The sequence below is a fragment of the Pseudopipra pipra genome, chromosome 7 (genome assembly GCF_036250125.1).
Source record: "Pseudopipra pipra isolate bDixPip1 chromosome 7, bDixPip1.hap1, whole genome shotgun sequence".
NCBI lineage: Eukaryota > Metazoa > Chordata > Aves > Passeriformes > Pipridae > Pseudopipra > Pseudopipra pipra.
The window spans coordinates 24070955-24096833 of record NC_087555.1 but is presented as its reverse complement, the minus strand read 5'-3'; the positions used below and the strand labels follow the sequence as shown (position 1 = coordinate 24096833).

The 25879-nt window shown below is 57.4% G+C and overlaps 1 protein-coding gene across 18 annotated transcripts in view; it reads right to left on the bottom strand.

Moving 5' to 3' along the window:
- Positions 1–25879, bottom strand: part of TNS1 (tensin 1) — a 76712-nt gene that overhangs the window by 14071 nt on the left and 36762 nt on the right. For 6 of the 18 annotated variants that reach the window (XM_064661238.1, XM_064661242.1, XM_064661252.1 and 3 more), the window contains 16 exons: positions 25273–25395; positions 24918–24982; positions 24722–24805; positions 24488–24600; positions 23825–23885; positions 22523–22598; positions 22268–22397; positions 21836–21901; positions 21129–21290; positions 10941–12641; positions 8456–8536; positions 7789–7830; positions 4673–4857; positions 4283–4421; positions 1898–1990; positions 966–1001 (listed from right to left, as the gene is read on the bottom strand). In XM_064661238.1, coding sequence (XP_064517308.1) covers positions 966–1001; positions 1898–1990; positions 4283–4421; positions 4673–4857; positions 7789–7830; positions 8456–8536; positions 10941–12641; positions 21129–21290; positions 21836–21901; positions 22268–22397; positions 22523–22598; positions 23825–23885; positions 24488–24600; positions 24722–24805; positions 24918–24982; positions 25273–25395 — 3157 coding nt within the window. The remainder of the gene's footprint in view (positions 1–965; positions 1002–1897; positions 1991–4282; positions 4422–4672; positions 4858–7788; positions 7831–8455; positions 8537–10940; positions 12642–21128; positions 21291–21835; positions 21902–22267; positions 22398–22522; positions 22599–23824; positions 23886–24487; positions 24601–24721; positions 24806–24917; positions 24983–25272; positions 25396–25879) is intronic. The other 12 variants (XM_064661244.1, XM_064661241.1, XM_064661246.1 and 9 more) reach the window with 12 other exon arrangements.

The following is a 25879-nucleotide window of genomic DNA, read 5'->3' as shown; positions in this document are numbered from 1 at the left end:
AGCAAACACTTTCTCCAGTACTATGCAATGTTCAGATTCGGGTTGTGTGCCTTTGAGGAACTTCTGAGGAGAAATGCTGACAGCTCCCAGGGCCACAGGAAGGACCTCACTCACCAAGAAGAGACATCCTCTCCTCAAAACCCATCCTGAACAGACAGTTCCTCATCTCAGCCCTGAGGGCCCAAAAATTCATGAAAGCAAAACCACACAACAACTGTTATCTAGCAGGCAGCACTCTGGGGAATCACAGCCACTCCTAAAGCTTCCATCCCCAGAGACATGCCACCCCACATCCCACAGTGCATCCTGCATCAGTACAGGCAATCCTGAGTTGACACCCCAGCTTAGCCCCATCCTTGGCATCCTCAAAAAAAGGTGCAACTTGGAAACAGGAGAGGTGGGGGATATTTGGGCAGCTGCCTGGTCAGCAGAAGATGTGCACCAGCTGCTGGTGCTGTGCCGCTGCCCAGTCGGCTGAGCCGGCAACACACTGGTGGCCTCTGCGCCTGCTGACCTTTTGTGCTGCACTTTGGTTTATTTTCCCTCTGAACAGCAGAAGCAAAGCCAGAAGGGGAGGGCAGGAGACTAAAACTGGCGCTGCTTCTCCCAGCACCCCACCAGGCTCATCCAAAGCTGGTCGCAATGTGCCAGCATCCCCAGAGTGCCACTGGTAAGGATGCCACCCACTGACAAAGAGCTTTCAGTCCCCGTGGATGATTGTCACCCAACATGACAGACCTTCAGGTCCAACTTGGACATTGGCAAATCCTACCATGACACAAGGCATGATGAGCCCCTCCTCAAAAGAGAGCTGGACAGACAAGACCCAGGCTCTTACATCCCTGAAGGACAGTGCAAGGGAAGGCTGCTGGCACAGACACCAGAGGCTGCTCTGAGTGACAGTCCCAACAGTGAGGCTGAGTGAGGAAGAGACAGAGAGACAGAGAAAGAAAAGCCTTTCTTACCTTCTTCAGAGTCACCGCCCGCTTCCCCTTCTAGCTCTGAGAGATGGAGGGGCAGAGGTGTGATGGGAGCAGGAAGAGGAGGAAGAAGAGAGGTGCAAGACAGAAAGAGAAATCAGAGTTAAGCAGCTTTGCCTTGCTCAGGCAGGGGCACACAGAACACATAGGATAGCCCTACACCTTCCCAACACTGTGCTCCAAACTGGATCCCAGGCCCCAGACACCGCCATGGTTCACCTCAGCAGATGATGTCCAAAACCCAGGGGGCTGGGGAAGAGGGAACAATGCAGCAGAGAGCAACCGATGGGCTGCTTCAAGAAGCCCAGCAAGCACCAAAAAAAGCATCAGGTTGCCCTTGAGGGCAGAGCAAGAAGGGTCTTGACGGGTGGGCTCAACCAAGCTGCGACCCCCAGGCTCAGACGGGTTTAGGGAGGTTACAGTCAGCCTTGAGATGGTTCAGGAAGGGGCCCTGTGTGCTAGGGAGCAGTAAGGTCTGGCTTGCCAGGCTACTCCAGGACACGTCCCCAGGACAGCAGGGCCTTTGCACACAAGGACTGATGTCCAGAATGGAAAGAGCTCTGGATACTGTTCTGGCTGACAGGCTCAGCTCCCAGAGAGCAAACTGTCTCCAGCTGTGCTAGAGAGGAGAAGGAATGGAGGGGGTGAGAGAGGGAAGAATATGGTCCTGGGCAGGAAACAGGACAAGGTTTTTCTTCCCTTCACCACTGAACCCTTCTGTGCTGAGCCCTCAGGGCAGCACCAACATCTCCTACCCTTACACAGTCTCAGAGTCCCCACAAAAGCTGACAAGGACTCCCACAGCCACTTGGCCCCAAAAGGGAGGCAGAAGTGCCTTCTCCAGACAGGGGACCTTTGCAGGGGCACCCTCACAGATGCCCCTCCAAAAAAACTGCAGTCCCCAAGCCCACACTCACCTCCCACTGGATGCAGCAAGATCTCAGCTGGGTTGTGGGGTTTCAGCCCCAGTGCTGAGAGCGGGGTCTTGGCCAGGCCAGGGGGCGAACGCACTGTAGGCACAGTGGACACAAGAACGTTTAGTGGAGGGGTGGGAAATGAAGCTTCAGAAAGGCTGGAGCTGCGATGGGTTCAGAGCCCCATAACCCATCCCACCCACTGGCTGCAAGGAAGAGTAGATGCCCTTGTATGAAGCAACACTCTGGGGATGGACACCAACCTCCCTCCCCATTTTGGAGAGGACACAGGGTAGGATGCAACTGGGAACAAGCACCCTGCCCCATCACAAGGCTGACAGGATGGAGAAAGGGGGCAATTCCCACCAGGAGAGGTCCAGACACCATCTCCCAGCACTGTCCCCACAAAGGCATGAAGCCCCTTTCATTCCCCCTGTGTGAGCAGCCATCCCCCCAGCCCAGCTCTCCCACACCTGAACCCCTCTCTGCCAATCCCCACATCTGGCTGAGCTGGAACCCAGCTGTGCTGGAGCAGCTCATCACCCCCATGAAAGGGCCAGAAGGATTGCCAAAAGAACCCTGTCCTCCAGACCAGCTCAGTGAGTGGGTGAAAATGTACACACAGAGGGGTGGCAACGTACACATGAGGTCTGCACCCCTGTGCTCATACATACATACCAGGAGGGGCTGCATATGTATGTATGGCTATGGTATGGATGGCAGTGGGGTTTTGTAGGGCAGGGTAGACCTCCCCAGGCAGATTGCACCTCCTCTCCCCTCCTACCTCCTGGGTTTACACCATCTCCCTGATGCTGCATTTTCCCACACCAGGGGAAACCTCAGGGCATCAACTTCAGCAAGAGGGACCAAAGGCCATGAGCCTCCAGCAGTGTTTGAACATCCCCGACCAATGTCACAGGTACTGGGCCTGCGGCGAGGCTGGGAGGCAGTGGGTGGTGGGAGCTCCAGGGAAAGCCAGATCCTCGCCCTGTGGCCAGGTCCCCCCAGCAGCCTGGGGCTGGAGCAGCCAAGCAGCTAAGCCCCTGGGAAACCAAGATGGCAGCACCTTCCCCAGTCGGTGTCTGATTTCCCTAAATCCAGCTGACTGCAAGCCTCAATGTTGGCTCACACCTCAGCTGGCTGATGAGCAGCTGGGTCCTCCCAGGGCAGGGAATTCTCCCAGGACCACTATTTGCCCATGGAGGGAAATTGCTCTTGTATCCCCCAGGGGCACTTTGACAACACCCAAAAGCTGCAACTTCAAATTTCCCAGGCTTCCCTAGCTGGTGCTCATTAAGCAGCACTGCCTCAGAGCCATGACCCCAGTCAGGCTGTTCCTGTCACCCCTGCAAGTGACTCATCCTCCAAAGCCACTGTCCCACTGCCAAAGGAGCTGCTGCTGCCCCAGGGCCGAGCTCTCAGTCCCCAGGAACAACAGGGCCATTTCCAAGCTGCCAAGCACCCTGGGGACACTCCCACACTCCAGTCACTGCATCCCATGAGACAGGGCTCAAACAACAGAGGGTTGCAGGGAAGGAAGAGCAACAGTGCAGAAGAAAACAGTCCCAGGCCCCATGGGCTCAGCTATGGGGGGCAGGTGGCCCCAGCTGCAACCAGGACATGGCATCAGAGGGGGCTGTGCTCAGCCCAAGCATCCCCAGCCCTAGAGCATCCCTCAGCCTACAAAAGCATTTGAAAGGGGATGTAGGGGGCTGCCATCTTTTTAATGGGTTTCCCAGTTGACTGGCTGCTCCACTGCACTGGCCCAGCCTGTGTCATGCTGTGCCAACGTGCGGCTGCTCATCAGGGTTCGTCGTTCAAGCTGGTCACACAAACCCAGTCCACACAAATCCACCGCTACTGCAGTCAGGGTTAGTCAGAAAGGAGGGATAACACAGGGACAAGCTGCATGCAAAGGACATGCATCCCAGCCTTTTTCCCCCTCCTGCCCTTGAAACAGCAAGCAAGAAGTGGTATGGTGTGTGAGTCTGCCCTCCTGATCTTCAGTCCCTCCCACTCGCCTGCTACCGTGGTCTTGCTTCCCTTCTTGTCATGCTGGCAGGAAAGATGGGGAGATGCAGGACCAGGATGGAGCGAAAGCATGCCCCTCCCCTCATCCCACCTTGAAATCCCATCCAAAAAACACCCCAGTGAGTGGAGGGCAGAAAAAAGCAAATAGGAGTGTGCAAAGTATGGGATGCTGAAGGAAGTGGGATGCTGATGGCAGCATGGAGTAATGGGATGTGGAGGAGAGAGGAGGATGGAGAGGGGGAGCGGTTAACATGGCGGTGGGTGTCTGGAGCCTGGAGCTGTCTGACCTTTGGCAAATTTCTGGCTTGCCTAGAGCCACCCACCGAGCCCCTGTGCTCCCAGAGCCACGGCACTTACAGGTGTTGGAGTAAGGGGTTTGTGGTGAGACGGGGAAGGCTGGGGTGGGGGGAGAAATCTCACCGCCGCTGGAGGGTGGGCTGGTGGGGGAGGCACCCTCCATCTCTTCAAAGGCTTCCTTGTAGCTGTGAAGGTGAGGCTGGGGAGAGCAGGAGAAAGGGTCAGTCCCGTCCCTATGATGGGCACAACCTCTGAGGAGAGGGCAGAGGGGACAGAGGGAAGGGTTGCACCTCCTCCCTGCTAGCTGTCACCACCACCACTACCACAAACAGCATCACTGTTCTCCAATTCTATGGATGCTATGAATGCTGACCAAGCCTTCCCCCTCCCTGGAGTCATCTGCACTCAGACAGCCAACCCCCCCCCCAGCATTCCCCCACCTCAGCGCACCTCTTTGGGCCTCCCTCCAGGGTTGGCTGCGATGGTGCTGACCACCTCAGGTGAGAGGACAGTGGGGCTGCGAGGTGAGCTGGGCTCTGGCGAGCTCTTCTCATAGTGGCTGTCACTGGGGGTCCGCTTGCGGGCAGGGACAGCGCTCTCCTCTGCAGGAGGAGACTTCTCCCGGGACTGCACCCCTGCAGGGCAAGCACAGGGTTGGAGATGGGTGAGGAGCTGCCAGCTGAGATGGGGACCAGCAGGAAATGCCCCAGAGCTGATCTGAGAGATCTCCCCAGGACTATGTGCGTAGATGGGACTCTGCCCAGCAGAGATAGCAGCTTCAGGACTCACCTGCACCTAACCCCCAGACCAGCATAAGCAGTTATGAGCTAGAGCAGATACACCCTACAGTGGTGGCCCTGGACCAGGCCAGAAAGCAAGGCAGGATTGTGCTAATGGCTGAATTGCTGCACTAGCCCTCCCAAGCACAAATAGGCTCTCAGGGGCAAGAGCACCTTGACAATAGACCAGAGAGCCCAGCCCTGCAGAGCTGGGGAGCAACAGGACCTCCTGACAGCATCACACTGGGAAAGGACTGAATCCCCCAGCATTAGGACAGCTGTATTCAGCTGCATCCCTGCTCCCACAGCCAGATGTGGCTTCAACCACAGCAGCAGAAAAAGCTTGGTTTTTGAGTCCTCAAGGCAGAGGGAGCACTGAGTAAAGAAGAAAGAACCCAAGAGAGATGTGGTGCAGGAACCCCAACAAACCACTTCTGATCTCCTGTCTCCAGTGCAAAGCCTTTCTAAAAGGGGAGATCAGCATCTCCTCTCCGTCTACCCCCAGATCTCCTTCCCCAGACCCCAGTGGTATGAGCCACCAACGCCTGCAGCCTGGGAGGAAGAACAGAGAGAGCAAGTCACCACAGGACAATGGGTTTCTTGGGCTGTGCAGTCTGGTAGATCCCTGTTGGCTGGGGTAAAGTTGAGGAACAGGGAAAAAGTTGGCACAGGGCAAGGGGGCTCAACTCTCCCAGCACCTGACAGGGCCCAAACACACTCGCTACTCAATCTCGCCTGATGAAGAGGTTAATCAGGGCTCATGGACAATGGTGCCGGGTTCAGTGCACAGGAATGCCACAGAGCATCACAGGCACAGCTCAGATCCCCGTGGGACTCCTGCTCCTCCCTGGGACTCACTCATCCCCACTAACAGAGATGACAGCATTGTCCCCTTCACCTTTTCCGCAGAGCCAGAGAGCAATCACACTCTCCTTGATCAGCATATTAGGGAAGAAAAAAAGAGAAAAAGGAGAAAAAAAGAAAGAGAGAGGCCAGTATCACGCTCCAGGAAATGCACTTTTCAAACACCAACTCCTTTCCCACGGGCTGGCGGAGGAAAACCAGCCATCAGCTGCTTCCCCTCGCTCCCCGGGGTTCCACACAGGACCCACGCCTCACGCCCGCTGACCTCCCCTCTTCACCATTCGGCACCCTCACCAGAGCTTTCCTGGCCCTGGGGAAAGGGCTGCAAGTGGGGAAAGGGCTGGGAGCACAGAAGGGAAGGAGGTGGCCTGGATGCATTTCTAAATAATCAGCCCAGTGAACGGCAACAACAATAAAATCACAGCTCAGGGGGAGAGGAGGCCAGGCCGCGAGGCGGGGGACGCGAGCCAACGGGGCTGGCTCCAGTCGCGGAGGCGGCCTGGAAAATTCCACTAAGAGCAGCTTTGAAACACAACTCCCGATCCCTTCTGCAGGTGCTCGCCGGCATGGGGCACGGCCATTAAAAAGACCCAGGGAGGGAACAAGGGGACAGAGAAGGTCCCTGAGAAGCTGCCTTGCAGGCACTGGCAGCATTGTATAGGGTCACCCTATATCTTTTGTCCTGCCCTCCACTGTAAGGGAGTGAAGATCAGAGTTGTGAGCATAGGGAGAAACAAGATGTTGGAGAACAAAAAAGCAAACTCTTATATTTTCTTTTTTCCCTTCCACTTTGTGCACTGTGGGTTCTCCTGTATACCCAGCCCATCCTAAAGTGAGCTGTAGGGCCCAAGCACTTCACAGAGGCAGGGACTGCCTCCTCAAGCTGTGCATGGCTGCCTTGCTTTGCATTTTCCATTTGGGAAGCCCTAACAGCTGACTGCCGGAGCCTGGCTATCAGTGCACTTCACACATCTACAGTGGAGGTCCCCCTGCTCCATCCCCAGGGCTGCGTGTCACGTAGCAGCAGGGTGCTGGATCTGGCCCATTGAGACACTAAGGAACTCACCAAGCTTTGGCTGCTCCACTCCCCAGACATGGAAAGCGGCCGGGGCCACAGGGAGGGGAGGGAGGAGAGGGGGAAAAAGGGACTCATTGTTCAGGAGCTGAGAGTGGGAAACTTCACAGGCCGCCCGGAGCAAAGCCTGGAGGAAACCCAGGCTCTGAGCATGGCTCCCCTAACCCCCTGGGTGATTTATGGGCTGGAAACTATGCTTGAAAAACAAACTCTACTTTCCCTCACTTGCTGTGCCCCCTCAGCAGACACACAGCCTCCCTTAGCCATGGTACTGTCACTGTCTCAAGAATGCCCTGGCCAGCTGCAGGATATGAGATTCCCCTTCATAAAAGAGGGAGCAGCAGCCTGCATCCCACTCCTCACCCTCACACCCAACACCTGCGGGACTGTCACCCCTTCTGCTGCTCATTTAAGTCCCTAATTTGGTACCAACCCACTGCCCTTGGACTCAGTACACCTCTAGGGCTGGTGAAGGGCAGGGGCACAACAGCAAGGGAAGGAGGATGGCAAACCCAGCTCATTTTGCAGCTAGGAAGCCAGGTTTCTAAGACAAATCAGGAGGCAGCTGCTTTTGGGGTATGAGATGCTGGAACTACTTCCAGGCAAGAGCCAGGTTATATCCCCACAGTGGACAAGAAAGGGCACTGAGCAGTTAAAGTCAGGCAGGGACACACAGCACCCAGTGAAAAGACATGCAAACTTGCTCCCTGCCTCCATGAGGAACAGAAGCTGCCCTGTAGTGCTCCCTGTCAGAGCCCAGCTCATCCCATCCTGCCAGACACAGACACGTCTACCGCTCCCCACCTCCCAGCCTGATCATTCCACCTGGGCACAACAAAATAACTTACTCTGTGCTGAGGACTGGGAAGGTTCAAATCTCTTTGGTCCTCCTGGGGAGAAATGCAAGGTGCCAGCAGAGAGACAAAGGTCACACAGAAAGCTGGTGACTCCCCACCCCACTCTTTGCCCCCAGCCCAATGCCATTTCCCTCCTCCTGCTTGCCCTGGGACAAGTGGGTGCACAACAAGCACCAAGCAGGTCCCCAGCACTCATCACCCAGGGCAGACCCAGGAGGTGAGACATGGTCAGGGCAAAGCTTGGAGGGGCTGGAGCAGATCTGGCCCAGAAATGAAAACCTCACCAGCAAGCACTGCCAGGCTTGGATGAGATGCAAAAGCCAGGCAGGGGAGTCTGTACCCAGGGCCAGAGGCTCCCCTATCCCTGAAGGAGGTCAAGGGGAGCCCTGACCATCACTCTGCTAAGAAAAGGGATAAATCCTGCATGGGGAGGGTCTCCTGAACCTCCCTCAATCCCACGTCCATGCAACACACAGAGCATTCAGCATGCAGGGGTAGAAAAGGAAGGAGGGATGAGGGAGAAAGAGGGGTGAGGGGGAAGGAGGGAGAGAAAAGAGAGGTAAAGGAAGGAAGGATGAGAGGGAAGAATGCAGGAGAGGGAAGGAGAATGATGAATGGGGAAGGTTGGAGGACAAGGAAGGAGGTGGAATGAACAAACCGGAGAAGGACCGTTGCTGGTTCAGAGGAGGACGGGGGACTTTGATGCTCTTGTTGAGTTCCCTGAGCTTGGCGTTGTACTCTGCCAGCATACCAGGACAGGGAATGCAAGGAGAGTGGGAGATCACAGAGGACAGACACAATCCCCCAAGGAGAGAGAAAGGGGCAGACAGGACAAATGTCACGAGATACGATAAGGAGAGAGAGGGAAAGAGAGAAAAGAAGAGAAAATATTAGATGAGCTCCAACAGATGAGGCTGGGGTCACTTGGGGTCTGAGGGAGCTCAGTCCTTACTTGGAGATGCTTTCCCATCAGCCAACTTGCTTGGGTCCATGCACCACATAAACCCATATGAGAAATCAGTGGTGGTTCCCAGCCACCTTGTGCAACACCACAAATGCCGCATCACCATTTCCTTAGGGATGGCACCATGCAGGTCCCCTCCATCATGGGATGCTCAGGGCTGGGACATGAAGAGATGACCCCAAATGCCTTGTTGGGAGATGAAGATGACTTGAAAGATGACAGGACCACCTCCTCTCTGTGGGGAGATGCTGGGCATGCCAGCACTGCCCTGTGCTATCTCTTCCCCTCCATCATCAGCGGGAAGTGGGAATGGGAGCGTTCCCTCCCCAAGAACGGAGGAGGTGTGAGATGCTCCTCATCTCTGCACTAGGACAGGCAGGCAATTTATAGCAGCAGGGAATGTAAACAAACCCGTCTGTGTCCCACTGTCCCTGTCGGCCGTCCCCTCCCAACATTGGCTTCAGGACACCTTGTTCCCGCCAGAGGTCAGGCCACCCGCCTGCGCTGTCCCCACCTCAGCACAGACGGCCCAGCTCCAGTGGAGACAGGTGGCTACAGGCTTGGGACCATCCCACAGATGCCTCCCTCCTCCCTGGGAAGCCCAGTGGCTGCAGAAAGATGACAGCGACACCAGCCTAGCCCTGAGGCCCTAACCCCAGGGTTGAGGAGGTGGATTTTTTTTTGGTAGACACCATCAAACATCCATTTCCCACACACTGCAGATACTGTTCCTCTCCTTAGAACTGTTCTCTTTTCCAGCCCATTTTTTATACTTATATGGGGCGGTAGGGGAGAGCAGGCATGTGCTCCTTATAATATTAAGTCCAGACACACAGTGTGGTTTGGGCATCCATGTGTTCTTAGGTTTGTTTAAATTCTCTGCAAAAGCCTTGTGACCCTTTGTGAATCTCGTCTGGATCACTGAGGTCGAGTTCAGATGGATGCAAACTTCCTCCAACACCTCTGTGACCCTCCTCATTCCCATCCCTGCTACTGGCACCCTGCCTGCCTCCCACCCTGTGACTCAACCCCCACTCCTGGGAGGTTGGTGCTGTTGGATTTTTCCAGTCAAGCCTCTTCCCCCTCCCTCTAATGCCGGGCGAGTTTCTGGACTGAGCACAGAGTTGGAAAGGACAGAGCTGCCAAGCCCAGCATCATGAGCTGGCCCACAGCCCCAAGCCCTTCCCAAATGTCGCTCCACAATTCAACAACTGCAGCCAAAGCAACAGGGAGGGAGGGCACCGAGCTGCCACAGGGCCATGGCACCTTCTTCCCGGGGCGCTGGGACACTCCTGTGTCCCCAAAGCCCCTGAGCTGGAGCTGCAGGAGGACAGGGGATCAGAGGATGCAGTTTCCCCTCCGCAGCACGGAGCTAATGCCATCATCCAGCCACAGAACCAACGCTCAGCACTGCACCCAGCCAAGCACCAAACCCCTGTGGCAGGACTGGGAAGACATTTCCCAGCCCCTGACCACTACCCCAAGGTTAAGTCCAGCTTCAAACTACCCCAGGCCAAGCTGGCTGGGCCACTGGGGCAGAATTTCAGCTGCCAGACAACAGCCTAGTCCACGCTCCAGCAGCACCCCAGTTACTCAGGGAGGAGGTCTGAGCACTGAACCCAGCACTTCGGGGGGGAAGCAGAGGCTGAAATCAGGGATGAGCCCAGCTACATCAAACACAAGGCAAGTTTTCTGCTGGGATCTTACACCAAAGCACACTCCACGCAGGGAGAGCATTATGTCCAAGTGGGGTCCAGGCAGGACACCCTCCACCAGAGATGAAAACATCTTCCCAAACTGCCATATTCTCCCTAAAATAAAGCAAGCCCCCTGAGACCCAGTGACTGGCCCTGCCACCAGGGAGAGACCAGCCCTGTACTCTAAAGGGGTGAGGACTGGGGCAGGTCTGACACCCTCGGCTGCCCCTTCCTACCTCTGGGCAATGCTGCTGCAGACGGCAAGCTGCAAGAGGGAATCTTAGCAAAGAAGAGCAGCACAGGCTGTCCTCATGCAGCCCAGTCCTCATGGCAGGTGATTCAGTCCCAAGCCCAGATCTGGCATGGACAAGGCATCGCCGCATCACTCCTCCCCAGCTCTACCATGCATTCCACCCCCACGGGCTCCGGCACTTTGGGGCATGCGATCCTCCCCATCCCCCCAAGGAATCAAAGAATCCTACCTGCCACCCTGTGGGCCACCAGGCCCTCCAGATTCAAGGGCTCTTCTGCCGACCTCGACAGGTCTTCATAGCTCTCCGGTCCCTTGAGGGGCATCTGGATTTGCGCTGGGATGGTGGGGGAAGGCGGGGAGGAGGTGAGGAGCTGTTGAGACCCCACAGGACTGTAGGAGGTGCTGACTGATGGGAGAGTGCCCATCTGTGCTCCTGCCGGAGAATGGCTGTAGCTCCTCGGATCCGGCAGTGGTGCTAGCTGGTAGTTGTAAGGCAAATAGGTTTCCCGATACTCATGCACCCCACAGTCCATCTCTCCAGGAGAATAGGCTTTGCCCCCAGGCTCACAGACCACGGGGCTCACAGATGTGCCAAAGGACCTCGGCTGGGCCACCTGCGGAGATGGCCGGGCGTAGAGGCCAGACACAGCCTGGGTCGAGAGGGAGGAGGGCAGGGGTCCCATTGGCTTATCCTGACGGGTGGTGGCAGGCACACTCTGCGACTTGTGGACGGCAGGTGCAAGGTCCAGCATGAGGACATCAAGGGCTTCAATGGACTGCTCAATTTCCCGGCGAGAGGGTGCCCGGGGGAACTCAGGCATGCTGTGGCTGTGTGGGGGCACCATCTGCAGTGGGCTGGGCTGGGGGCTGCAGTTGGAGATGCTGGGGCTGTGGCTCTCCGTGCCGCCCTCCTGCAGCCGGGAAGGTGGTCGGCTTCCTCCTTGTTGTTGCCAGGAGTTCAAGCCCCTCTGCACGGCCTCCCGGCTGCTTGTACTGCGAGCTGGGGCCTGGGGCAGTGCTGGGTTTACATCATATTTAGCAGTGTCCACCGCTGGGAAGGACCGGGAGCGGTAGGTTCCAGGGTGGTCATAGCCATACAGGTAGGGCTGGGAGCTCGGCAGCGGCTGGGGCTGGAGCCAGCCCGGGGCGTGGGAGCCCGGTGGGCGCTGTGGGTAGCCAGTCAGGTGCTCTTGAGTGGATGCTGATGGCCACAAGGAAGGCAGCGGGTCACGGAGGTGGTGGCCTATCAGAGTGTTCTGGTTGTTGTAGGGGTAGCCGCCATTGGAGAGCGGCTCGCCATCATACAGCCCCTCCTTCAGCAGCTTCTCAGCCCCATTGCAGCTCGAGGGGCCATTGGGCAGGGAGGAGAGGCTGCCCACCCGGGGTGCCTCCTGGTAGCCAGTCTCACTGGCAGTGGTGGTGCCATCCAAGGAGGAAAGCGTGCCAAGGCTGCCCACACTGTGCCCATCCTGGTTGGGCAGCTCATCGTCTAAGATATCCGTCTCCCGCTCAGCCACCAGCGCTGCAGCATTCCCATTGACGTGCACCTGAGCCGGCACCACGTGGCGGCCTGGCATGGCGGGCAGGCGTGCTGGCACGGGGCCGGGCACGTGGTTGTGCATGGGCGGTGCACTCTCCAAGCCAAAGCCGACAAGGAGACGATCCAGCTCCTGCTTCTCCTCGGGGCTCAGCACCGCCTGGCCAGTGGGCACCCCGGTCACCCCCGGCTCATCCGTCCGGTCGGTCTTGGTGGAGGCAGTAGAGTTGCCTGAGTCGCTGCTCACTGAGAGTGTGTGCTCAACGTGGTTGGGCGCTGCCGAGAGCGGGAGACGGGCAGCGTTGACGGCACCAGTGCTGCCGTGGAGGGAGTCTTTCTTCTTCACTTTAGCGTAGAGGCTCCCATCCAGGGGCCCTTGCGTGTGCCCAACCTCTGCAGGGGGAGAAACGAACACGAGACCCCAGATCAATTGCTGGCTCTCTGCACAGAGCTAATGGGTCCCATTAGCTGGTGGTTTCGATTTCTTCTGTGTGCCAGCACGCTTAACGACCAGCATCGCCGTCTCCTCGGCACCCTCCACAATCCCATGGGCGCCACCATGCAGAGACATCGGAGCCAGATCCCCCCAACCCCATACCCCACAGCCCCCCAGTTCGCACGCAAGCACCGCCTGCTCTACTGGGATTCACCAAATATCCCCTGCCCTTTTTCCAGGCATAATTCCCAGCAATTCCTCTCCACAGCCAGCAAGGGGTGGTGCCCCCCACACAGTCAGCCATCGCTGCTCCACAGGGCTCAGCCAGCCCTGTGGCACCAGAGAGGCAACCAGGGAGGATGGAGAAGATGCACCACAGACCATAGGAGGACAGGCAGCAGCAGTCAAGATCTGGCCTCGTAGCTCTTTCTAGCTCCAGCTGGATGGATGTACTCAGTCCATGGGTGAAGGACAGATGAACCACAGACCCACCTCCCTGCCTGCTCTCCTCCCAGATGATTCATGGATCCAGTCAGCCAGACATCCTTGACATTTTCTTCCCTGGCTACAGCCAGGCTCCCATACTTTCTGTTCTTCCCCTTTCCTCTCTCAGGCCAGGTCGATCTGCCCCAAAGCTCCCACACAGGCAGCACCTCTGCCCAACCGTGAACATGCAGCATCTGCTCCTGGGGAGGCCCTGGTGCTATGAATTAAGGCCAGTGGCGGCCGTTGGCTCTGTAGCTCCTAAAGTCTTGGGGGCAGCCAGGGCACAGCAGCATCACCACCAGCAATCCTGCACTCCAGCTCTGAGCCCCCCAGCTCCCATCACCCCTGGCAGCATCAACACCACAACTGCCTGCACCTTTTAAACCTTTCTAAGTGGAGCAGACAGATTTTGGGGACAGAGAGGGACCTCGGCCACTGAGAGCAATGGGGATGGCTCCCAAGCCATGTCCCCCCCACCAGAGCAAGCGCAGCACCAACCAGGCTGCAGACTCTTGTTTTTCCAGCTCCCTGCCGAGGTTTCCTGGAAGGTCCCGCAAGCAGTGTTAAACACTTTCTTTTGGAGGAAAAAATGACTCTTCCCTGGCAGGGGGCCAGGCAGCTGACTCAGGGACGGAAGACGGCCCTAACACGATAGTGTGAAATCAGAGCGGTCCTATCTGCAAGCAAAACACTTCCGAGCCGGGACAGCTTAACCAGTCCCACACCACCACACCCGCACTCCAGCAGCTCCCACACCACCAACAACCCCTCACCATAAGGGAGAGGGGGGCAATAACACCGAGCTCAAGTCCTACCAAGTCAGAGCCCCCTCCTTGTCACTGATTTTCCACTCCTGAATCTCCACTGGCAGTATCCCAAGGAGGCAGCTGAGCCCCAAAGCCTCCCCTTGGCTTGAAGATGTCCCAGGACCAAGCAGCAAGCTCCTCTTTGGGCACTCAGTGCAGGAAAGGATGAGACTTTCTCCCAGAGACTCAGAGCTCCTTCATCCAGTCAGTATAGCCAGGAACTGCTAGCATTTGACTCCACAACACCTCCCATTCTGGGGAAAAGGGAGAGAGAGGGAGGGAAACCCTCCCTATGGAGGGAGCAAGGAAAAAGAAGAATGTCCAGTGGCAGCGTAAATTCTGGACAGGCTGACATTGCTTGGAGATGGGGGAAAAGGCACAGCCCTCCCATCTGATGGCAGCAATGGATGCTGGCCAGTCTTGGGAAACAGGGCAAAAGCCAGGGTGGGGGCTGAGATAAATAGGGTAGAGGAATAGAAAGGAAAAGGGAATAAATAACTATAAATGAAAGCACGTAGTGCCAAGGGAGAAAATAGATGGCAAAGGCTTTAATTGCACTTTGGGCTATGCACTGCCCCATGGCCACTGAGAACCATGGAGAGCTGGGAGAATTATCTACAAGAGGGGTCAGGATGGGGCACAATGAAGTTCATGACAGAGGCAGAAAGCCTCAAGTGCCCCATCCCACCTTCCCTAGACCCTTTGGCCAGGCAGGAACATGGGGGGTCCGGTGCCTGCCCTCCCACCAAGAGCAATACCAGAGTGGCAAGCAAGGAAGGGGTTGTGACACCTCCACCATTGGCCAAGCCCTCATCCTGTGGCTGCTCTGCCCCACACCTGACTGCTCATCCTGTCCTCAACCCCACATACCCCCTGGGCTCTGATGCCATGAGACAAATCCTGCTACTCACCACCACTCCTAGGCCCCCTCCACCACCTTAAGGCCACACTATCGCTCATATGACTATCTATTGTTTGTCATCTGAGAAGCTGAATAAAATAAAGACTAAGGGATGCGGGGACAGACTGCCTTAGCCAAAGCAGCCATCCTCAAAGCAGTAGGCTCCCAGGATCCCATTTGCAAAGTGTCTGCAGCTACCAGCAAGGTCAGATTTCATCCTGAAGGTCAGAGAAGCTCCAGCCTGGCAGTCTGTGCCATCTCATTGTGGGTTGGGTTTGCCCTGGGCTCAGCCCCAGACACAGCTCTGTTTCGGCTCTATCTGCTCTGGCTATAAGGAGGCAGCTGGGGGAAGCGCTGAGACTAGCGTGGTCCCAGCTCTGCTGCCAGGCTCACTGCCCCAGCAGAGCACTCTGTCCTCTCCCTGCCCAGCACCCAGCAAAAACACAGGTCCAGGACAAGCATGACAATGTGAAGGGGGTCAGCTCCCATCCCCAAAATCCCAGCAATCTGCCTCACGCACTGTGGGGTGCACCATACAGAAACGTGCACCAGCACAAATCCTGTCCAGGGTTCTGCACCGGTGCAGAAGACAAGGTTGAGGCACTACCGTGTCTCCCCTTGTTCTGCCCCCAGCAGCATCCCACCTGCTGCCTTCAGTCCCCACCACCCAGAGCCCTGACCCCACTGCATCTCTGGAGCATCAGCCCACAAGGAAGATCCTAGGGTCCCGGGACCCTTTGTAGGATGAAGGGTGTGAGTTAAATCCCACAGAGAAGAGCTTAGCCCCCTCAACTCTGTTTTCATCCTGTGTCCAGATACGACGGCAATGAGCAACCACAGCCCCTGAGCCATGGGTCTCCACAGCCACAAATTCCCTACCCACCCCCCAGCCCAAAGAAAAGCAAAGTCAGGACTTACCAAAAGGGACGGGGAAGAAAGGATCACAGGCGAAGGGAAGGAGCAGGCAGCAAAATCCCTTTCCTTCACCCCTTCCAGCACCAGAGCCTTCCAGGAGCACCTGGTGTGGTGGCAGCTCGAACGGCGTCCGCAGCCGGCTCCGTGCGTCCGTCCAGGACAGGAGCCGACGGCCCGGAGCTGGCTTGGGTTGGCGTTTGTCCCTTTGGCTTTGCCTTCCCTCTCGCGGAGGGAGCTATTCCCTTCCCAGCGCCGTGTCCCGCGGGGCCGCGAGAGGGGCACCCCGACGGCGGCGGGGTGCCGGAAGGGGTCGGATACGGGGAACCTTAGGACACGGGGAGCCGGAGGGGAGGATGGAGAAGCCGAAGGTGGCAGAGGCAGGAGATGGGCTGGAAGTAAGGAGGTGCGGCTGTGCTCCCCTCCGCGCCAGACCACACAGGGATCACAAGGAGGAGCGGCAGGGGAAGGGGAGAGGCTCGTAGAGGGCGGCGGGGCCGCCCAAGCCCCAGCCCCAGCCCAAGTTAACCTCAGCGAGGTGCGGAGAGGGTGGGAGCCATGGAGGGAGGACAGCCAGACAGACAGCTTCCAGCTATGAATATTAACTACTTCCTCCACGGGCAGGGCTCCGCCGCGTTAACTGTTTCCTAGGCAGGACGGACAGCCGGACAGCTGGACAGCCTATCCGCCTCCCACGGGGCGCTGAGCATCACCCCACTGGATGACCCCCTCATTTCAGACACCCAGCCCTGCCTGCCTCCTGCGTGCACACATCACACCTGTCTCCAGAAAGATGTGACCCATTTGGGGTGAGGATGTCCTTCCAGGCCCCATGGGATGTTGAAACCCAGCCTGGTCTGCAAACCCAAATGCCCTGCTGGAGACTTGAGTTTCTCCATCTTAAAAAACAGCCGAAGAGGGGTGGAAAGCAGCCATGGACAGTCGACCCTGCCGACCCGTTTTCACAACCCCCTTGCCTGCCCCAGCACCACAGGCACAGCATGGATGTGCCAGCACTGTTTGCAGGATGCACGTGCTGCCCTGTCCCGTGGCAGGAGGAATGACATGGATCCCATCCACCCCAGAGCTGTCTGAGACCACACTGCTCCAACCCAAGCAAAATCCATGCTGGGATGGTGCTGACAATTCACTGCTCCAAGTGACAGCAAGCCCACCCCATGTCCGGGCCCCTGCCTGAACCCATGCTCAGGACTCCACTCCTCAGTTGTTCCAACATACTCAGCAAAACGTGAGGCTCCTTCCACTCTAATCCCCCCAATCGTGTGTTTCCCATACCCCCACGGATGACGACGGGATGAGAGCAGTGTTTCCAGCCAGCCCCCTGACTCACAGCCCTGTTTGCTCCCAGATAGTAGCACATGCCAAGGCAGCATCCTTCCAGAACTTCCAAAGTTTGCTTGCTTCTCTGCCTTATTTTTTGTCTCAGTTGTGTGGCTGTGGCAGGGCAGATACAAAGCTCCCCAATCCTGCCTGGGGACAGCCTCAGCTCTACACATATACACTGCTGCAAGTTTTGACTTCAAGGACAGTTTAAAGGGGGAAAAGAAAGGGCTGAGCTTCCACTAGCCGGTCTCTCTCTATCTGCATCCCAGTCCCAGCGGGAACAAAACTTACCCAACTCCCACCCCACATCACAACCCCAAATACCAGGTCAGAGGACAGATCCTGCCCTGGGAATAGCCACACTCCAGCTAAAATGTCTAGCCAAGCCTGTAGATGCTTCAGTATTTCTCCCATGGGGAAGAACCAGAAGCAAGGGGGACACTCTTTATGGATCCCCTTCAAGCCCAGTCAGGTCCCCACTGCCCCACAAAACGCCCACCCCAACAAGCCCTTACCTTGCTGCTGACAGAGCAGAGAGCAGCAGACAGGGGCAGAATGACGGGGGGGAAGCAGATTCCTTCAGCTTTAGTCAGCTGGTGAAGGCAAGAGGAGAGCCAGTGACCCCCAGTCCCCATCGAGACTGGCCAGGGGACAGATCCATCTGGGGGGGAGAGCAGCAGCCTGCCAGCAGCTCCAGCAATGGATTTAACAGCTCTGGCCTGGCCCATTTGGCTCTCTGCCTCTGCACTGCCTGGCTTGCCCTCCTGGGCAGCCTCAGTCCCTGATAAGTGGGGCAGGATTTGACCCCACGAGGGAAGGTGTACCTCATGAGATGCCCAACCCACGGGTGACCAACAAATGACAGCGACCCCATCAAGGGGCTTTCTGCCCCATGGAAAGATGCAGGATCAGCATCCAGCTCAATCTGTGGGAGTCTGGGACTCCCTGACCTTTGCCACATGGGGTTCAGAGTCTGCTGTGATCTCCCCTCACTGGACTGGTGAGATGCTCATCCCAGTCCCTATCTCAGCCAGCCCTGCCCTGCGAGTGCGGATGAGCTGCAGGAGAGTTCTACGCCAGAACCATGACTCAGGTGGGGATTTAGCAACTCTCTTGCAGATGTTGGATTTGGCCAGGCCCCAGCCACCCTCTTCCAGCCCCGGTAAAAAGAGGAGGCAGGAAGGGCCAGCCCAGAGTGGGTCCAAGGGCCAGTCGTTATAGGGAGCTACTGGGTTGGGGACGCACGTCCGGCCCTTTAGCATCTTCTCACTTCATCCCAGGGTGGCAGAGCTTGGGGTCCCCCTGCAACAGTCACACATTCGGACCTTAGGGACAACCCCTCCACTGACTCTACGCCAGACCCAGCATCCTGTTCTCCATCAGTATGGGTTTTCTCAGCAAAACCAAACCAGGCCATAAATGTTCTCCATCCAGATTTGCCCACCTGCATCTGCAGTACCCCAAAAATTTCTCTGCAGTGATCCTCCAACCAGCTGCAAACCCAGCGGTGCCACATCTAGCTGCCAGTCTCCTCTTGCCTTCCTGGAGCTAGTTTGACACCCCAAGGAAAGCCACCACAGTGCTGGCAACCACAAAAACAGCCAGAAGAAGCATGCCATCACCTTCCTTCAGCCTTCAAATACCCTCTCAGCCAACTAATGGCTATGGGGACTGCAGCAGGAATCTGCCATGGAGCCACCACTGACCCCAAAGCCCCTCTGAGGAGGAGGAAGGAGGGCAGGCAGAGCCCATGACATATGGACATGCATGATGGGCAGAGGGACAGGCTGTGGGGGTATCCCAGCACTCCCCACTCTCCCTAAGGACCATAGGGCAGCCCAAGCCTAGTGGGCAGCAGAGACCCTGCCTGGGTAAAGCGGGAGGGCAAGTCCGCTGACAGGGCCAGCCTTCGCTGTGGGGGCGGCTGACAGAGACCCCACCTGTTGAATCCAGTTGGGTCCCCTCTGCCAGAGTGCAAGATGTGGGGGTTCAGATCCCCCTCTCGTGACCCCTGCTCTGGACGATCTTGGTCAGCCGACAACCTTGCTGCAGCTCAGTTTCCCCTTCCCAAAGTCCCCGCAGATAAGCACAGCAGAGGCATAGGGAACACTAGGACAGGCACCATCCCCAGTCACCCACCTACCCCTCCAGCTTTGGGGTCCCACAGGACCATCCCACCCTGTCAGGCACCTCCAGCCCATATGGGTGCCCCATGCTGAGACAAAGCTGCTGGAGAAAGGGCATTCACCTCCACCAAGCGAAGCTGTGACCAGCAGAGACGCTGCCTGGGGGGACCCACCGTTTGGCAGGCGATGCCGATCCCGTTGGCCTGGGCTGCGGCGACGGTCTGTGGGGAGCCTTCGCCGAGTGGCAGGACGGGCAGTGGCAGGGACAAGGAGCAGCGGCTGATCCCAGCTCTGTGTGGGTTCCGGTGCCAACCTCACCCCCCTCCGCCCCCGGACACCACTCGCTCACGCCTGGTGGTGCCAAAAATGTGGCGTGCAATTCCCTGACCAAATAAGGCAAGAACAACCATAAACAGGGACCCCCCTTGCACAGTCGGGCACCAGGGTCCCTAACCCAGCTCGGGACAGGCTGGATAAAAGTGCTGACAGAGAGGAAGGAAGATGAGAGCCCCCCTAAGCCCACATTGACTCTCTCTGCTGCTGCTCAAGGTGCCCCATGGGGCAGCCAGGGATAGACCCCTATAGATGGGCTTTTCGCAGCTGTTTTGCTGGCATGGGTCAGAAGGCAGCCTCCTGCCTCTGGCTTCACCCTTCGACAGTCCCGGCTCATCTCCAAACTGGGGCAGTGTTTACAAATCCAAGGTGCCCTCAATCCCTATTGCCATCCTCCTTCAGGGAGGACAGCCCAGTCAGCACATGGAGATACCTCTGCAGCCCTGACACCTGTCTAGACCCCCCAAGAGGGGATGGAGAGGAGCCCTGGGGTACTTCTGCAGCCAGGACCCCCATGAGAGGACAGAGATGAGTGCTGGAGTAGCCCTGCAAGGGGCTGGGAGCGCAGAAGCTCTGCCCAGGGGGCCAGAGGGGAACACATGCAATGAAGTACTCAGGTCTCTGCAGGCAGGAGGGGGCTGCCAGGCAGTCTTGTCAGCTGGGGCCCAACCTGCAGCTCCCCAGCTCCCCACCACATAGCTGAGCCTGGACATCACGAGTTGCCTGTTTACTGCCTGGTGCCAAGGCAAGTGCCTGTGCCAGCTCTGAACTGCTGCCCCAGGTCCGGCTCTACGACCATAGCAGAGACACTCTCACCTGCCTCAGGCACCCAGAGCCCCCACCCTGCACTGTGAGCACGGCCGCCCACAGCTCCCACTTGAAGCAGCCGGTGACCTTCAGGGACATCAGGGATGGCAGCTGTTCCTGCTCCAGGGACGCCTCTCCAGATCTGGCCAGGAAAGCCCAGGCATCTGCTCAGCCACGGGCAGCCTTGCCACCGGGACAGGGTCCACCACCCTTCGACATACAAGTCCTGCCCATTCCTGCCAAGTGGGTGAGCACAGTCAACTTGCTGCAGCCAAACCAGTGCTCAAGGGGCTCTTCCCAGCTCTGAGAGATGCTGCATACCCTTCAAGGCCAGTGAGACATTCTCATGCCCCAGGGATAACTAAGGCATAGCTACATCCTGCCACGTTTGTGCCATGAGAAAGGAGCTGAGATACCTAATTGTCCCCCCATGAAGTCCTGCAGACCTGGGGTTTGGGTTTCCCAAAGCTCTGGGGCATAAACCAGGGCTGGACCCTGCTCGTGCAAACAGGATTTTGAGAGTGAAAGTGCTGGAAAAACAGTGTAAGCTCTCTGGCACTGAAGCGGGAGTCAAAGTCCACAAGATCTTCCTCTCCCATCCCACAGCCACACTCCTCCCAGCAGCAGCCATCTGCCCTCAGCTCTGCTGCCCACTGGTGTCCCCTTTCCTGGGGTGAGGGGGATTCCCACAGGGACACTTTGGCCACTGAGCACCCTGTGAGCCCTAACCTTTCTCCAGGTGCTTGCTGGGCAGGGGTGGCTCAGCCCAGGCCCCCTCCGCGCTGTCCTCACGCTGGATGTTGAAGTTCTCATAGGAGTCCCACCGGATGAGTGGGTCGGATGTGTTGTAGTCCACGGAAACGCTGGGCCCGTTCTCCAGGTGCTCCATGCCTGGGAATAGGCAGGATAGTCAGTCGGGGTGACAATAGAACCAGCAAGGGTAGGACAGGGGGAGGAAATGGAGAAAGGTTCAGGCAAGGAAAAAAGAGAAGGAGCCATAGGGTAAGGCAGGAGAGTCCTACAGGAAGGGCAGCATTAAGGATGGGCACAGGATGTACATCAAAACCCACAAAGTGTACAAGACTGCCCAGGGCTTTTGGGATTGCCTAGAGACAAGCGCACAGGCTGATAGTGAGTGTGCATGGTCTGGAATTTTTGGGCAGGGAGTCCTTCATTCCCAAGCACTCCCTCTTTCTCTCCTGGGCCAGCAAGTGCTTTGGAGAGCAGCCTCCTGGGGAAACAAGAGAGAGTGATAGGGCATCCATGGGTGCTCCTAGATTAGCCTCACTGCGTGGACCCCTCATCCTACCCTGGTGACAAAGAGGTTGCAATGGGGCAGGAGGAGGTTGCAAGGGAGACAGCAGGGGATATAGCTGAGGAAAGGGAAAGGAGACAGCATCCAGCTCCAAACCCCCAAGGCAGTGAGCCAGCCATACCTTGGATCTTCTCAGGGCCATAAGAGAACACAAACTCCACCTTCCCATACTCAGGGAAGCGGTCATCTGTCAGGAAAAGAGCAGAGTACAGGGACCATCTCCATCTATGCTTCCAGTAGCACCCACACAGTCACCCCAAACGTGCTCCACAGCTTAAGGCAGGGAGCTGGCAGGGATATCCCTGCATGGGGCAGTGCATCTCAGCCCCCAGAACAACCCCAAAGCAGTCGCTCTGCATCAGTACTGGTTTTGGTAACAAAAGGGATGACGGTGCTACCAGTCCACATGCAGCACCACACCCTGTGGATGGAGCAGGGGTGCCCTGTTTGGTTGCAGTGGGTCTAGGATGGGTGCCCAGATGCACTCTGAGACCAGAGTTACAGGGGCAGGAGGATGAGGGAGTTTGGAGAAGGGAGGTGCCAGGGCAGTTACCTCTGAAGGCCTCATCCAGGTCCTCCTTGCCAAAGACAACATCAAGGTCGTGCACAGCGCACGTGTGGAACTGCACACGGAAAATCACATCACGGGTAGGGCTGCGAAACTTCTTGTGGTAGCACTTCAGCTGCAGAGGGGAGTAGGGATGGGCCATCAGGATAAGCCCTCAGAGCTTGGCAAAGGGGAATCTGGGGATCCCGACACAAGGCAACCACCCGTCCCCTGGCTGCTTTCTACACGGAGGATCCTTACCAAGATATCGCCCTTGAGCAGCAAGCCGGGCTCAATGGTGATGCAGATGCCTGTCTGGCTGTCTCCTTGCACGTTGCTGCAGAGAGGGATGGTGGGAGGATGTGAGCTGTGGTGCAGAGGCCTCCAAGAGCTCCCAGCACCACCTCAACCAGCCCTTCTACCCAAATCCAGTCAGGAAAGGTGCATAGCACAGAGCTGCACCCCCCCCTCCCCCACCCCCAGTGACAGAGAAGGGTTCCGTCCATCACCCCAAGGGGCACCCATTCCCAGAGGAAGGAGGACAGGAAGCGGAAACTGAGGCACAGCTCACTAAGGGTGGGAAAAATGCTGGGTGGGAGGGTTTGACCAGGATCCAAGTGCTGAGACTGGGCTACCAGCCATCCATCCAGCTCCCTTAGTCAAGCAGGGCATTGGACACAGAGGGAGAAATCTCAGGGAAGACTCTCCTCCCTGCCTCAGTTGCCCTGACAGAAGCCCTCCCCTTTGCAGTGTACCACCGAGGGGCTGCCTCTGGGTGGTGGCGTCAGCAGTCGCAGACAAAGGAAGAAGGGAGTTGGATTTCACAGGCAAGATAAACCTGGAGTTTATTACAGGCATCCCATAAACAGTCTATTAAAAGCTGAAAGGCGAGACTGGGATGGCAGTAAATCTCAGCTAACGGGGACTGCAGGGAAGGGAGATTCTGGTCCAGGGGGTTAAGATGGGAATACCCTGGAGGTGAGGTGCTCTGCTCCCTCCAGGGAGGCCAGGAGCCATGGGTCCCTGGGGTGTGACGCTGGCAGAGTGTGTGGGAGGCTGGAGAAACTGACTCCTGCTTTGCCTTCGCCAGTGCCTGCTCCCAGGAGCAGTGTCAGAAAAGAATTGTGTGGAGATTAAAACAGGAGGAAAATATTTTTTTGGAGAAAGAAAGAGGGCTTTTAGGACTAATCCAAGCAGGAGGAGCAGTTCTTCGGGCAGGGAAAGAAAAAATGCCTTCATCACACCTGGGACGTGTCCCCATCTCTGTCCCCATTCCCTCCAGGGACACCCAGCCCCAGGCTCTGCGCAGCCCCAGGCTCCCTCTGCTGATACACAGAGTCACTACAGCCCTCCCGGCAGAAGGGCCCAGTAAGGCCCAGTACAGCCAGCTACCACCTCCAAAGAAAAGGACACTCCGTTTTTTCAGTTCCCTGGACCCCAAACAGACTAAGCGCAGAGCACCAGACTGCAGGGGACTTGGCCTTGACCCTCTCCATCTTCCCCTGCTTGTCTTGCCCCCCATGCTGGGGAGAAGGAAAGCCCCCATGGCAAGGAGATAGTTACTAGATCCCCGAGGTGTAGACGGGCTGCATGGCCTGGTAGATTTTCAGGAAGGGACGACAACCTGGAAGACATCAAGGCGGGAAGAAAAGGCACACTCCTGTTAGGCGGCTGGGTGGAGGGGCCAGGGCAGGGATTAGTCATGGGGGAGAAATCCAAACAGGGAGGGAGCCAAGGCAAACAGCCGCTCCCCATCCCAACCAGCCCACACCAATCACGGGCAACATCTGAGATGGGCAGAAAGGGATGCTCTGGATGAGCTGGGAAAGGGGAAAGCCCCTGCAGCCCAGTTTGGGTCCTGTAGGACCTAGAGCAAGTGCTGGGCTGGGGATAGAGGTAGGATGATGATCTGAGTGAGGTACTGGCACCAGGCAGGGTACTGCATGCCAAACCCCATCTCCATCTGGTGCCATCCTCCCAAAAGCTGGCAGAAAAGCACTGTCACCCCACAGCTCAGGTTAGTGCCCAGCACGGGGAGGGCACCCCCCGAGGGCAGGGTAGCACCCTGCCAATAGGAGTGAACAATCTCTGAAAGGGAAAGGGAAATTCAAATTGCCAAGGAAATAATGAGGAAAATATTGCCCATCGAGGACAAGCCTGGCCATGCAGTGTGGGGTGGTGGAGTGGGGGGGAATGAGGCTGGGGAAAGGAGTCGGGGGCACCTACCGCCTTTCGACTCAAAGTTGGGGATGCCGTGCATGATGACGTGGTGGAGGAAGAGGGGCTTGTTGTTCATCTTGATGCTGCCAGAGAGGAGCCCACTGAAGTAATGGATGTACCTGAAGGAAAGACAGGCAGCTCAAGAGCAGGACCCACAAAGAGCATCCACCTTGGACCCTGCATCCAATCACTCTGGCTCTGGGGACAAAACCCAGCCTGCACCAGCTTGCCAGAACTCACCTCTTTTGGGATGGCTGTCCCACTGGCACCACCTTGTCCTCATAGAAGCGTTTCATGGCAAACCTGTCCAGAGCCTGGTCAGCACTGTGGGGCAGATGAGGTTGAAGGAAAGTACTGGCACCAGCACCCCAGCACCGCTGGTGTGGAGGTCAGCAGTGGGCCCCAGGGCCACCCCAGGATCGCATGTCCCTCTCACCTGGCTGAGATGTTGCTGTAGTGCATGTAGGCAGCCACCACCACCCCCAGCCGGCCACGGTTCCCCTGTGGGCACACAGCAGAAGGGGTGTCATGGGGCAGTGGTGCCTGTGAGCGCCCGGGCACAGCCGTCCCACACTGAGGCAGGCACACACACACGCCAGTACACACACCCCCCAACCCTTATTAGACACACACCAATCTATGCATACATTGACACCTACCCACATACCAAGCCACCAACCACCACATTCCCTGCATCCTTTGGCCTCTGAGGCCACTCAGCCCCATCTCTGTAGCCCTGCAGACCCCCAGTACCTCCATCACTGCACACCCTGGGGATGGGTTCAGCCCACCTTGTTGTGCAGGACCACCACATTGTGTGCCGCCGCATTGAGCCAGGTGTCCATGGCTTTGCAAATGCTGCAAATCTTCTCCAGCGCTGGGGTGTGCATGTCAGGCCACCCAAAATCCAGCACCTGAGCAGGGGGAACAGCCAGAGGTCACATCCACATGCACTCCCTGCAGAGTCCCCAGCCTACCCGTGTGCAAAGCCCAGGGCATGTACCCAGGGTGGGCACCACTGTGTTGCTCTGATGTGCCCCTCCCAACCCCAACCCTGCACCCCACTGCCCAGGCCCCTGGCCCAGGGAGGCCATCATGGTCCCAGATCTCAAGCCCCTCACCCCAGGTCACTTGGCTCACCTGCTCAGGGTTCCCCATTGTCACAGAGGTAGGGACAATGCCTTACGGAGGTCTCCAAGAGATCCCAAACAGCCAGGTTTGGGCTGGGAATGGGGGATGGGGAAGGCAATGGGAGTCAGGCTGAGATACCACAAACCCAGTGGGAACTCTCAGTGCTTTTCTCAGGGTGGGTTCTAGCTGGGTGGAAGAGAAGGTGGCTGTTCCTCCCCCAGACATAGCAGGAGCTGGTCCTGCAAACAGCCCTGCCCTCAGGCCCAA